General features: G+C 45.1%; 1 protein-coding gene across 4 annotated transcripts in view; it reads left to right on the top strand.

The window, feature by feature from the left end:
- POU5F1 (POU class 5 homeobox 1) overlaps positions 1-13352 on the top strand; it is a 31212-nt gene extending 17860 nt beyond the window's left edge. The window contains exons 3-6 of one of the 4 annotated variants that reach the window (XM_053303501.1): positions 2976-3106; positions 7891-8055; positions 8601-8747; positions 11584-11722. In XM_053303501.1, coding sequence (XP_053159476.1) covers positions 2976-3106; positions 7891-8055; positions 8601-8738 — 434 coding nt within the window. In that variant the 3' untranslated portion in view covers positions 8739-8747; positions 11584-11722. Of the gene's footprint in view, positions 1-2975; positions 3107-7890; positions 8056-8600; positions 8748-11583 lie in introns of all 4 variants that reach the window. The other 3 variants (XM_053303502.1, XM_053303500.1, XM_053303503.1) reach the window with 3 other exon arrangements.
- The last annotated feature ends 607 nt before the right edge of the window (positions 13353-13959 follow it).

The raw sequence follows: 13959 nt of genomic DNA on the forward strand, positions 1-13959 counted from the left end.
AGCTGAATTCCAACATCACCTGGGGACCCAAGTTTGAGAACCCCTGTTGTAGGGTGAAGGCTTAGTTCACTTTATCTTCATTTCTTCTAATAACAAGAAGAACAAAAATTAAATGAAGTATAAGCTCCTGCTTATTTCTATTGACTTGTGAACATGGCCATTCCTTTATGGGAACATGAGTGGAAAATACTTAGTTTGGGGTAGGGAGACTCTAGGAGTTCTCCAACAAATTACCCTAAACTGAATTGGTTTACTCATTAATAGCTCCTAAATTGAACTGGTCTTGAATGTACACTTTCCTACTTTATTTCACAAACGTATACCCCACCCTTCAATACAAATATTTCCAGTGTGGTTAACAGTATTTTAATCGTTTTATTTATCTTTTTATTTGATTTATATACCGCCCTTCCAAAGGTGGCTCAGGGCGGTTAACCGTTAAAACTAAATATCATTAAAAGCCTGGCTAAAAAGATGGGTCTTTATGGCTCTCCTGAAGGCCTCCAAGGAAGACAAGCCTCTTATACCCATGGGGAGCATGTTCCACAACCTAGGGGTGACAACAAAGAAGGCCTTATCCCAGATTGCCACCAGATGAACCATGGTTACATATGATATGTGGTTTCCAGAAAAGTCTAATGTCAAATACAGAGTTTGGCAGTTTTAATGTCTTTATCATTTTATAGCACTATTACGCACATATGTGTGTGAGTGATTTAATGCTTGTCTAACAGGAAAAACTAAAGTGTAGCCTACAACAATCAGGTTTAAAACCTTAAACACCCTCTGAAATATAGTGCACTGAAGAGGCAAAAGTAAATACATCACTCAGACAATGTTTAAAACCAATATTAACAACTCTATCCAGGAACTATTTCACTCTTTCCTCCCAATGCTTTCTTAAACAAAAATGTTCTACAGCATTTGCAAAAGGTTTATAAACATTAGTGTTTTTCCGTATACCTTAATATAATTTTCAAAACAATTTTTTCTGACATTCAGAGTTTTTGATTTTAATTTTGAAAGAGCAACCACATTTTGTATTGGTCTTAAAAATAGTTCAATTCTAAGCATGATGAGCTCACTGGGTGACCTTAGGCAAACCACTATTCTCTCAGCTTCCCACCCCCCAGCAATATTGGGATGTTATTTGCTTACCTTGGGGAGAGTGCATCTGAAGTGCCTTGAATGCTGAAAAGTGCTATACCAATGTTGTTTTTTCCTCCTCCTCTTCCTGATTAATCCAGGGGTTCTCAAACTGTGGACTGGGATCCCCAGAGGGGCACAAGCAACTTTGAAGGGAATGGGGAATCCGGAGGTAGCTGTTGGATGGCAGAGAACTTATCCCAACATCTGTAAGGCACAGGCATGGCTGGGGATGGGAGGTGGACTGAGGGAGAAGAGCTGACAATTGCCCAGCTTCTCTGCCAATCCCAAAGCTGAGGGAAGGCTTAGTGGTGCTGCTTGGACCAACAGGCCAGAAGAGAGTTTCCTCTTGGGAGATATTGACAAGAACTCCTCTCTGAAGAGGGAACTTGCTTCCAGCCCATTGGCCAAAAAAGGGTAACTGCTATGCCTGCCCTTGCTTTTGGGAGCGGCTCAGCCTTGTCCCACCTCCCCACTCTTCAGGACCACTTAAAGTTCCTGTCCACGTCTCTTCATGAATTTTGGATTGGTGTTTATGTGGAGTAAAGGGGAAAGGTAAAGTGTGCTGTCAAGTCAATTTCGACTCCTCCTGGTGCCCAAAGAGCCCTGTGGGTTTCTTTGGTAGTATACACAGGGGCGTAACTATAGGGGGGGCAGGGGGGGCACGTGCCCCAGGCACCACCCTGGTGGGTCACATGGGGGGGTGCCAAAAAGTGGCTCAAAAAGTGGCAAAAAGTGGATTAAAAAGGATGGCATGAATAAGGAGTCTTTAGCACTATCACCCTAGTCCCTCGAATTACTCTGGAGTCCTTGGTTTTCGGTTTGTTAAAATACAGTCACTCACAAGGGAAAGTCAGGAACAGAACCAGGGCGTGAGGGAAGGGCATCATAATCATAATAATCATCATTGCATCATAATTCTGATGTTTGAGATACAAGCCAACTCCACAGGGTTGTTGTGAGGAAAAACCTAATGTAGTATGTATCATCATTGCATCATAATTCTGATGTTTGAGATACAGGCCAACTTCACAGGGTTGTTGTGAAGAAAAAACACATGTGTGTCAGTCAGATGTATGTTGGGGGGCGGCGGGGGGGGCACGATGGTGGGGGCGCAATTTCAGTGCTTGCCCCGGGCGCCGTTTTCCCTAGTTACGCCTCTGAGTATACAGAGGGGTTTTCCATTGCCTCGTCCTGCACAGTATGAGATGATGACTTTCAGCATCTTCCTATATCGCTGCTGCTATAGTAACAGCAGGGATTCAAACTGGCAACCTTCTGCTTGTTAGTCAAGCATTTCCCCGCTGCGCCACTTAAGGTGGTTTTTATGTGGAGTACAAAGAATTAAATGAGTGCTATGAAAATACTGGTTGCTTTTGCAACATCCAACTCGGACCAGTTCAGTGTTTTCCGGTATTTGCTCTTTATAGCAGCAGCTTCTGATCAAACATAAACTTGGGGCCCAAAATCAGATTAGTAGTATGAAACATGAAGCTCAGGTTTGAAAAAGAAGCAGAAGCAAGCCCATCCTCACTGAAACAATAATCTCTACCTGATTGAATAAGTAGCATTAATTGTTAATCATGGGGGTAGGTTGTGGGTTGCATAACTTCTAAAAGGTCACAATATCAAAGAGTTTGAGAAGCCTTGGATTGATCAGTTGGGCTCTGTGGCCCATGGGAGTATTTATGAAAGGATGTATACTCAAGTATTCCATTGCTTCTTAGTGAATTCTTGAGCTGAATTATTACTGCTGCTGACCACTTGCTTCCTGCTTCTAGCCTACTCAAGTTTTGGTCTAATGTTCCCTGTCGTTTCCCCTTATGCAGGTAAGATGTTCAGCCAGACCACCATCTGCCGCTTCGAAGCCTTGCAGCTTAGCTTCAAGAACATGTGCAAACTGAAGCCCCTCCTCCAGCGCTGGCTGGAGGAGGCGGACAATAATAAGGACTTGCAGGACGTAAGTGAACCAGATTTTATTGATTGGTAAATTTCTATACTGTCTTTCACAAAGTTATCCCAAGGTGGTTTACAAAACAATCACATTAAAATATCAGAATGTAAAATCCATAACAAATTAAACATCTCCAAATATAACAACTTAAAAAAAAAAAATCAACATGAGCAGCAAGCAGCATCGAATAAATAAATAGCATCCCCTAGGGCCAAATACCTGGGGGGAAACAGCCAAGTCTTTATTTGTTTCCTACAGGTAGCAAGGGAAGGCCAACAAGCAGAACTCTGCTGGGAGAGCCGCTCCAAGTGTCAGCACATGAAGCAGACCGCCCCCCTCCCCCCCTTGTTGGGTGGGAAGAAACATTCAGGAGCATCCTTCAAACACTCCTTCAGATTCCTGGAGCCCAAATAATTCAGAGCTTTAAAGGTTATAAACAGCACCTTCAACTGAACCCAGAGCCAGTGCAGCTCCTTTAAATGGGCATAATTTGCTTCTAGGGAGCAGGATGAGAAGGGACTAGTCTTCCCTGTAACAGAGATTCCCAGATGTTGTTGACTACAATTCCCAGCATCCTCAGCTACAGTGGCCTTTTGCTGGGGATTATAGGATTTGTAGTCCACAATGTCTGGGAATCCCTGTGGCAGGGAACACTGGAAGGGACACCATGTCTGAACAGTTATGATATGTTGAATCTATTGGGCTGGTTCAGGTGTAACTCGGATTAAATCCTGGCTGCATGATGTCGCTGAGCCTTGAAGTGTGCTCCTCTCCCATCTCCCCTGCTAATGCAAGTGTCAGAGGAATTCTACATCTGATTCTGGTTAGGAACGAGCCAGGTTCACTTGTTAGAGCCAAACCCATTCTAGCCAGAGTTCAAAAACTTTGGAATGCTCTTTGGAAGACTTTGGAATGCTCTCCCAGTGGCCATTCACTCCTCAGACTCTATCACAGTTTTTAGAAAGCTTCTTAAATCTTGGCTTTTTACCCAGGCTTTTACATGACTGTTTCTACTGCTGCTTCTATGTGTGTTTACTCATTTATAGTTTTTATGCTTGTATTTTTATAGTTTTTAAATTAGATTTGTTTTATATTTTTAGCTTAATATTTTAATTGTCATTTTTATTGCATGTTTTTAACTTTTGTAAACTGCCTTGGGGTTGTTTTTAATGAAAGGCGGTATAGAAATCCAACAATAAATAAATAAATAAATATAATCCAGTGTCCAGGCCATTACAGGAGACCGAGACAGGGCATGGCAGTATTTATTTTATTTTATTTATTGTTAAATTTATATACCGCCTGTCATTAAAACAATCCAAAGGCATGGGATTGTGGCCATTCCTTCCCCAAGCCATCTGGGTCTTGGAAATTCGATTAATGACCCCTCTAGCTTGAATGTGACAGATTGGCCAATGATGGCAAGAATCAAACTGGCCAATAAGGCAAGTCCATCTGGCATGTGTTGCCAAGACCCATCTGGATGATCTGAGGTGGGAGTTGACCTCTTTCCTTTTTGTCTTCCACCCTGGCTGCAGGGGCAGGAAGGTAGAGTCACAGCCATCTATTGTGAAACTGTCCCTCTGGCCAGGTGTTCTATCTCCGTTGCCAGTCTTTGAGTGCCTGCACTTGGAACTAAGTGTCTAGGGCAGGACTGGGATCGTGTTGGTATACCACCCACTCTTCTGCCCCACAGTCTCCCTGCCTGAGCTGGCCAAGGTAGTTGCTGGTGTGGTGTTGGAGCCTACCAGGCAGTTTCAACATGGGTGCTGGCCTTGGACACAGCTCAGGTTTTCATGGCTACTGTGACCACCGTGGGCCTGGCTCAGCTGAATTTTACACCCACACACAGCATGACACTGATTGGATCTGATATTTACTGCTGGGCAGGATGATGGTGATCTGGCTGCAGAGGGGATTAATATTGCTCTGTTGTCGTGGTCAGATGACTACTCAATAGGGCTTAGGCTTCTGCAAGGGTGGGGGACCTAAACGGGGCTTAGGCGCTTTTATGGAGGACAAGTCTATGGCTATATAGTACCTCCAGGTTCAGAGGAAGGGTGCCTCTGAATACCAGTCGCTGGGGGGGCAACTGCAGGGACAAGGGCATGCTTTCATCTCCTGCTTGTGGGCTTCCCAGAGGCATCTGGTGGGCCACTATGAGAAACAGGATGCTGGACTGAATAGGCCTTGGGCCTGATCCAGGAAGGCTGCTCTTGTGCTCTGTTAGCATGGTCCACCCAGAGGTACAAATCCAAGGGATTCCTTCAAGCTCTAGGGGATTTTCCTGCTGATAGGGCTGGTGATTCTGCTGTGGACCTGGTCAGCCTCTGAACTGAGGAGGTGATCCAGCCATTTGATGCAATTGCTTGTAAGCAACCTCTCCCTAAATGCTGAACCAGGATGGCTCCCTAGTTCTCTATGGAGCCGTTAGAACAGCAGCAGAGGGAGAACTCTTAATGAGTATAACCACACTGGCTAGAGCCCATCTTCAGGACTGTTCCAGGGCAATTATGGTAGGGAAGAGATTCTACTCCTCTCCAGCTATTGCCTCCACAGAGAGCTGTCCAGCAGAACTTTTCAGTTGGTACAGCACCTCTTACACCTTGGCCTGTCCAGTCAGATGGACAATATTTCCAAGGCCTGCTATGGCCAATTTGCAAAGTCCTTTGCAGATAAAATTACTGGCATCTACCATGACTTGGATTTCACATTGGAAGCTGACAATGGTGTACCCTTGGCATCTGCTTGTCCTCTAACAATGCATTTGTAAAGTCAATGTTGTCTCTGAGGACATGGACAGAATTCTTGAGTGTGAGGTCATCCACAAGCTTGCTTGATCTTTGCCCAGACTGATGGGGGTGCTGGCCGAAGAGGTTGGAAGGGTTGTTAATGCTTTGTGTTATGCCATCTTGCCTTAAAATGGCAATGGTTCATTTGTTGCTGAAGGAGCCCTCTCTTGGCTGGCATCATTTAAAAATGATAAGCCAGCCTCCAGCTGACCTTTTCTGACCAAGGTGCCCGAGCATGTATTGACAGCACAGCTCCAGAGGTTTCTGGATGAAATTGATTATCTTAACCCTTTTGAGTCTGGCTTCAGACCTGATTTTGGGACTGAAGTGGCTTTGGTTGCTCTAGTGGTTAATGTGTGCTGAGAGTTTGATGGGGGAGTGCATCCTTGTTGATTCTGCTGGACCTCTCAGCTGCTTTCAATACTATTGACCATGATATCCTGGGCCACCTGCTGGGATGGGGAGGCACTGTTCTTGCAGTGGCCCCGCCTCCTCCTATCGGATAGGTTCCATGCTTGGCACCATGGTCTCCAGGGGACAGTTGTCTCCATAGGTTTCCTTGCTGCTGCTCCCCCCCCCCCAGCTCTTTTTAGCATCTATATGAAACTGTTGAAAGAGAGGTCGTTCACAGATTGCATGTTAGGTGCCATTTGTATGCAGTTACTCATGCATTTCTGCACCTTCCCAGTTGAAGCGGCCGTGAATGTTTTGAACCATTGTTTGGAGACAGTGAAGGGCTGGATGAGGGCTAAAGTTACATTTTAAAATGAAATTAAATCCAGATGAAGGCTCTCCTGGTCAGGATAACTACAGATACTGATGCAGTATGTTGGCCTGTTCTGGATGGGGTTGCACTCCCCTTGAAGGAACAGGTTCACAGTTCTGGAGCGCCTTTTCACCCTTGATGGCCAGGTGACAGCTCTGTGGTGTTCTTGGTGCCTTGTATCTTGCATTGTTTTACTTCTGTTGATCACGGTTTAGAATATTTCATCAGTGGTGTTGTAAGCTGCTTTGAATCTGTGGAGAAAGGCGGGATATAAATTTTAAAAATAAAGCAGTACTACTACTGGGGGAAAGGGTTGAGGGATAGAATGGGTGAGGGAGATGTCATGGCGCAGCTTCCATTTCTTTATAGGAGGAGGAGACAAGGTTCCAGGAAGGCAGTTTGAGGGATTAGGAGGGGGACTTAGAGTACTGAAGGCAGAGAGGAGGTTCCAGGGCAGGGCTTTTAAAAAAGGAAAACTCAGAACTGCACCATGGCGAGTGTAATCTGGATGCGTAATGTGTACTGCTACAACACACACCGGTGCGTCTTCTTTGTCTGTGTGCAACAGACAAGGCAGCACATACTTGGTTGCTTGGCATAGCATTCCGTGACACTTGGAACCCTAAACAGAGTGGAGGTGGGCGGAATTCTCAGAACCAAAAATTTGACCGTACTGTTGCAGAAGAATGTTCTATTCACTGGTGAAGACTCTGGAGTATAACAACTGTGGGAAGCATCTTTGGCAGGGGGAGGAGGACCCGTATTCTTGATCAGGGTCTGGGTTCTAGAGAAGGGACTACTCATTTAACAATGATTTAAAGTAATTGGTCACTTTTCACATCTAATATAATACAACTTCCATATGACTTTGTGTTTCACCTGCACAAATGTTCCTTTGGAACTGCACACTTTGTGTCTAGTAACCCAGTTTTAAAAAGCCCTGCTCTGGGGATTGTTGGAACGGGAGTGAATCAGGGTGGGGTAGTAATGTTTGTCCAGAGAACTCGCAGCAGAGAAGGAACGTATTTGGAGCCATGCTTCTGAAGTGGCTCAGGAGACCTTTGGGATAGTTGCTGAGGCCCACAGTGTCGCCTTTTGGCTGCTGTGAGAGAGATCAGGGATGTGGAGGGTGGGGGGCGACCAGTCAGGCTTGCCCAGCTGTTTGTGTGTGTGTGGGGGGGGTTGTGCTCTCCAACCAGCATCGCTGAACACGGCTCTCCTCCTCTGTCCAGCGATTGTGCTCCATGGAGTCGGCCATGATCCAGGCTCGGAAACGCAAACGTACCAGCATTGAGACCAATGTGCGGGGCGTGCTCGAGGCTCACTACCTGCGCTGCCCCAAGCCCACCCTGCAGGTGATCTCGCAGATTGCTGCTGAGCTCGGGCTGGATAAGGATGTGAGTGACCCCATCTTGCCCCATTTCCCCCAGCATGCCCCTGTCTTGCTCCTGAAAACAGAATTTCCACCATCAGAAGGAACAGACTCTTGATACTGGATCAGACTGGTTGACTTATAGTATACCGTGGGGGGGACAACGACCGCTTATGTTTTCAGGGTTGCAATTTCATTTTATGTGGCCAAATTCGTTGACATTTATATCCCGCTCTTCCTCCAAAGAGCTCAGAGTGGTGTATGTGGTTATTGTTATCCGCACAACAACCCTGTGGGGTAGGTTAGGCTCGGAGAGAAGTGACTGGCTTGTGGTTACTGAACGGGAATTTGAATGTGGGTCTCCTTGGTCCAACACTCTAACCACTACATAATGCTGCAGGCAACCAGATTTCCATGTGGTTGCAGGCAGCCAGGAGATGGTCAACTGTTTATTTGTCAGTGCTCAAAGCTGAAACTTATGCTTCAGGTTTTAAATTGTGGCCTGCCTCTAAGGATGCAAGACCGGTCTTATAGGGCCGGACTAAAGGTCCAGTGTTATGTTTCCAACAGCAGTCGGCGGATGCTTCGGGAAGCTTGCACGTGCGGCATGAAGGCAACAGGCCTTGCTGTTGCCTGTCCCCACATCTGGTAGCTGGAGGCACTGAAGCATCTCTCTACACCGAAGGCCCATTTAGCTCTCATCGCTAATCTAAGCTGGTAACCATCACAACTTCTGTTGAATTACACAAGTTAAGTTAGGAGTTCTGCAAAATACTTCCTTATGTCAGACCTGAACCTATTGCTGACGGACTTCATGGGCTGAATGCAAGGTCTGGTATTTGGAGGGTGGAAACTTTCTCTCTCTTTCTCTTCGGTCTCTTCATGCCATTCATAGTATATATCCTTCCGTTTTGCGCCCCCCCCCCGATCTCCCACCACACTCCAAATGAAGTCCCAAAAGTTTCATACTTGTTGGAAATGTGCTCTGATCCTTTGATATGCTAATTTTATATTATATCTCACCTTTCTGCCTGACAACAGGCATCCAAGATACAATTATACCACTTTAAAAAAAAAGGGGGACATAAAGGCTGGAGTATAATGCTGGCAAGTGTCTACTCCCCGGATGTCAAATGTTACACCTGCTTTACTTTATTATATTAGTTGCATTTCTCTGTACCTTTTCCAGCTCTATGATATGAATACGACAAACATTTATATACCGCTTTTCAACAAAAGTTCCCAAAGTGGTTTACATAGAAATAATAATAATTTAAAAATAGTCCCCTGTCCCCAAAAGGCTCACAGTCTAAAAAATAAACAAAAGATACACCAGCGGAAGCCACTGCAGGGATGCTGTGCTAAGGATGGATAGGGCCCGTTGCTCTTCCCCTGCTCAAGAAAGAGAATCACCACTTTTAAAAAGTGCTTCTTTTGTTCATTTAGCAGTTAGATGTCCTCTTGGAGATGGGGCAACTAGAACCAAACATCATAATCCAAATGTGGCTGCACCATAGCCTTGTACAAGGATATTAGTGCCACTTTAACTTTCAACCTGTTTGGATTTGCCTGTTTCATTGCCACAGACTGCTGAGCTGATGTTTTGCAGGGAGCTTTCTCTCATGGCCCCAAGATCATTCGGGGATAGTTGAAATGCATGCAGACCTTCTCAACTCATTTCTAGTGCAGGTAACCCTTTACTTTTGCAGGTTCATTTCCTGTGGCTTTGGCCATTCTCAGGTAACTTCCTTGTAGATCAGTTTAGCTGTTGTAGGGGTAGTTTTGTTTGTTCATGGGGGTTTCTACTTGGGAAACCCCTTTAACTACCCACTAATTAAATTGGTCTATCTGGAGCAGCACCCACACCAGCTGAGATGGCACACAGGCTGCTCCAGGAAGTGTAGATACCCAATCACATGCCATTGTGTGCTTCTCTGCTGGTGCACAGGTTATTCTGGGAGTTTAACATGTAAATATCCAACCCCATGCACCAGCTGAGAAGCGGTGCAAGATTGGGTACTTAAACTCTGACCCCCAGTCTGAAATGGCTGACTTTTTTTAAAAAAATACCCAACTAGTGTAGCCAGATAGCCAAGTGAATATCTGTAGTTCTATGCTCTGCTTATACCCTTTTTAAAAAGATAGCTTTGAATGCTCCATCCCTGGAACTTCTCCAAAACCTGACCTCATTAGGTTTCGGGTTAGGTTTTCGTGTTTGGATATTGCAGAGTTAATGTTCACGGAACTTTCCGGGACCGTTTACTTCTCCGATATTCAAGGGTCTCCTGTACTGCAGTTAGGACAGGATAGGCTTCCAAATAGGAGTCTGATCAATCGATCAATCAATTTTATTATTACAGCCTTAAGCCAACCAGGAAGAAAAACAACAGGAAGAACATACAGAGGTGCAATAAATATCAAAAAGAACATTAAAAATGAATAGGGGTCAGATTAACTCTGCTCAGGGTTTAATCAATGCAACTAGGTGTTCATTCTCAAATGGTGGTGGTAGTGGTATTAGTTACATCAGTCTGTCTACAAGTGAGAGACCCCATTCCAAGGAGCTCAGTTATACATGGGGTTATTTTATTTTGTTGTCACAACTCTGAGGTAGGTTAAGCTGAGCAACTGTGACTCATCCAAGACCACCTGTGACAGAGTGGAGGATTTGGACCTAGGTTTCCCACATTCAACACCCTTTTCACCACACTACCCTGCTCTTTGTCTTGAGTTATTTGTAGCTCTCAAATGACATGCAAGATAGTCAACAAATAAGCAGAGGAGAGCTGGTCTTGTGGTAGCAAGCCTAATTGTCCTCTTTGCTAAGCAGGGTCTGCCCTGATTTGCATTTGAATGGGAGCGTACATGTGTAAGCACTGTAAGAGATTCCCCTTAGGGGATGGAGCCGCTCTGGGAAGAGCACCAGCATGCTTGCTTGCAGAAGGCTCCAAGTTCCATCTCTGGCAGCATCTCCAAGATAGGGCTGAGAGAGACTCCTGCCTGTAACCTTGGAGATGTCCCTGCCAGTCTATATAGACAGTGCTGAGTTAGATGGACCAATGGTCTGACTCAGTATAAGGCAGCTTCCTCTGCTAAATGCCACATCCCTATTCTAGTTCCATGACTGGAAACCAGGCTGAGAGAGTATCTTCCCAGGCTTGGCCAGTCACGTTCACCAGTTGTGGGGATTGCAAGAAACATGAGTGCCTTGCTCCTCTGCCTCTAGTGCAGGGCTGCACAACTTTGGCCCTCTTGCAGGTGATGGACTACAACTCCCATAACCCCTGGCTATTGGCCACTGTGGCCAGGGGTGATGAAAGCTGTAGTCAATAAACAGCTGGAAGGCTGAGGTTGTGCAGCCCTGCTCCAGTGCAAAGTCCAAAGAAAGGGCTTGCAGAACTCAAGAGGGTGAGTTACATGAGGAGAAATGAAGGAAAGTGTTAAATGGAGATTTGGGGTGTGTGTGTGTGTGTGCGTGTGTGTGTGGTGAGACGAGAGGTTTGCTTTGGCAATAACTTGTATCTGTCTTCTCCCTTGCCCCCCGCCCTTCTAGGTTGTCCGTGTCTGGTTCTGCAACCGTCGCCAGAAGGACAAGCGCAACTTGGGAACTGGCTCTCGGGATGAATATGACAACCCTGCTCTTCTGTCGCCCTTCCCTAACCCACTCCAAGCTCCACCCCCTGGCCTAGGTCCTGCCCACCACCAATTAGCCCCACCACCTCCGGGCTACAATGGAGCTGCATTCACTACTCTTTACCTTCCCCAGTTCCATGAGGGGGACCCATTTGGCCCTTCCACATCCAGCTCCACAGTCATGGGCCAGCCAATGCCTTCGAACTGAAGCATGCTCGGGCAAGCCTCTCCCTCCTACTTAACTTTTAACAGGGAGGGTCCCTTCTGGCCACTTTTTGCTTCTTGAGATTTTAACCAGGGGGCCCTTCAGGAAAGGGAGAGGCTAACTTCTCTCTCCTGTCAAAAAAATAAATAAATCAGGAATGAATGACTTATAATACTCTGCTTTTAATCAAGAAAACGTGTTAAATCCTAGTTCTAAACTGATTATGTATTTCCATGTAAAAGTTGCTTTTAGAACCAAAAGTGTTAAAAAAAAAAGTGTAGTAATTTCCTAGAGCCATCAGTACCTTCTCATCTCCAGTAAATCTTTTACTATAAACAAGGAACATATTTTAAGTTGAATATGTCTATTTCACCCCTCTTCTCTGGGCCCCCAGTTAAAGAACCTACAGTCTTAAAGAGACTGAGCATGATCTGGCTGAACCTAAGCACTTTTGAGTAACACTTTACTGTTGAAATCAGAGAAGTGCTTAACGATGGGCTAGCTCATCCAAGCTGAAGATGAGATGGTAAAAGTTCTCTCTGGAGTGTACCATTTGAGACTGCAGGTGGAGTGTGTGTGTGGTTGAATTGCTTCCACATTGAAGTAAACTTCCCTTCACATAGGCAACTAGCTGTTGGGGAGAAGTGTGGCTAGAACTCTCTAAAACAAAAACTAGTTTTCTGAGTGAAAAGTGTTTCTTCTATGGAAGAGCATTTTGGAATGGTTAGGGATTTTAGAATGTGATTTGCTGTGCTGTGTGAGTTTGGCCTATGGCTGGATCATCTCCATTTTGACTGGAAAATTGTTGTTAGCATCTTTGTCCTCCAGAAGTTCTAGAATGAGCAGTGACCAGAGTAATGAATAATTGATCTTGAAGAGCTGCATAGCAACCTTTTGTGAAATGTATCCCCCTATGGGTCTCCTTTCCCACCAACTTCCCTCAAAATGGCTTCCTTTCTAGATGCTGACCATCTCTTTGGATTTGCATGGGGAAAGAGTTGTAACAATTCTGAGATCAGTGAATGTTGCCCATTGAAACCCATTGCCTGGGGTGTGGATGTCTGGATAAATGTCTTCCCCTCAGGATGCTCCTTAAGGCTGTACAAAATCTAAATCTCTTAAAACGTGCGACATGGAATAGCAGCACCTATCTATGGATTTAGGCTGGTTTTTCTCCCTCCTTTCTACCTTGGCCCACTCATAAATTCCTTAAATCTTATGGCAAACATTTGGTGGATTAAAAAGGTTTTAAAATATTATTTCAAGAGTTGTTTAGATTCTCTTTGCTCCCTTCCCCATTTCTTTGCCTCCAATATTGACTATTGCTTCTGATATTGGAGAGGGATGGTGGTTGTAGAGTTTTAAAAAACAAACATCGATTAGGATCTGAGTTTTCTGTAACTGATTATTGTAATGTGCTCTTGGCACTCGGATTTGCATGCATAACGTTTCTCAAGATATCCATATTAAATAAAAATGGCTAACTTTGTTGTGTGTATCTTGTCTAGGAAACTAGGAGAGCATCTCCTACTGCCAGCTTGGAGTTAATACTGACCAGAGTTTAGCCACCCTTATCCCATCACTTCCTCCTGTCATCTAACTCTTCAGGTCACCTGCCTTCTCTTCTCTGAACAAGAATCTTACTAGTAATGTCTGAAACTTCTGTAGTCCTGTCTATTGTCTTCTGCTTCCTTCACTGAGCTTGCTGAACAAGGGTAAGAAAAATATCTTCCAAGTGTGGGAGAGAAGGGGAATTGTTTGGGGATCCTTTCTCCTGGGGGAGATTTCTCCTGCTTTAGGACAATGGCTGATATGAAGAAAATTACTCTCAATCCCCCTGTAGAGGCATTGCATAACTTGTCTTTGATTTTAATAGTACTTAGAGTAGTTTTCCTCATGTCAGCCAGTAGCTTTGTGGGCATGGGAGAACTAGCTGTTGAGCTCCAACACCTCACACTCATCTGCATTCCTAGCAATCGGATCTCTCACTAAGAAAGTGTAAAGACTGCCATGCTTAATGGGCAGCAGGGCGGGGGGCTGTAGATCAGTGGCAGAGTACATGCTTTGCATGCAGAAGACCCCAGGTTCAAT

The sequence above is a fragment of the Hemicordylus capensis genome, chromosome 2 (genome assembly GCF_027244095.1).
Source record: "Hemicordylus capensis ecotype Gifberg chromosome 2, rHemCap1.1.pri, whole genome shotgun sequence".
Classification (NCBI taxonomy): domain Eukaryota; kingdom Metazoa; phylum Chordata; class Lepidosauria; order Squamata; family Cordylidae; genus Hemicordylus; species Hemicordylus capensis.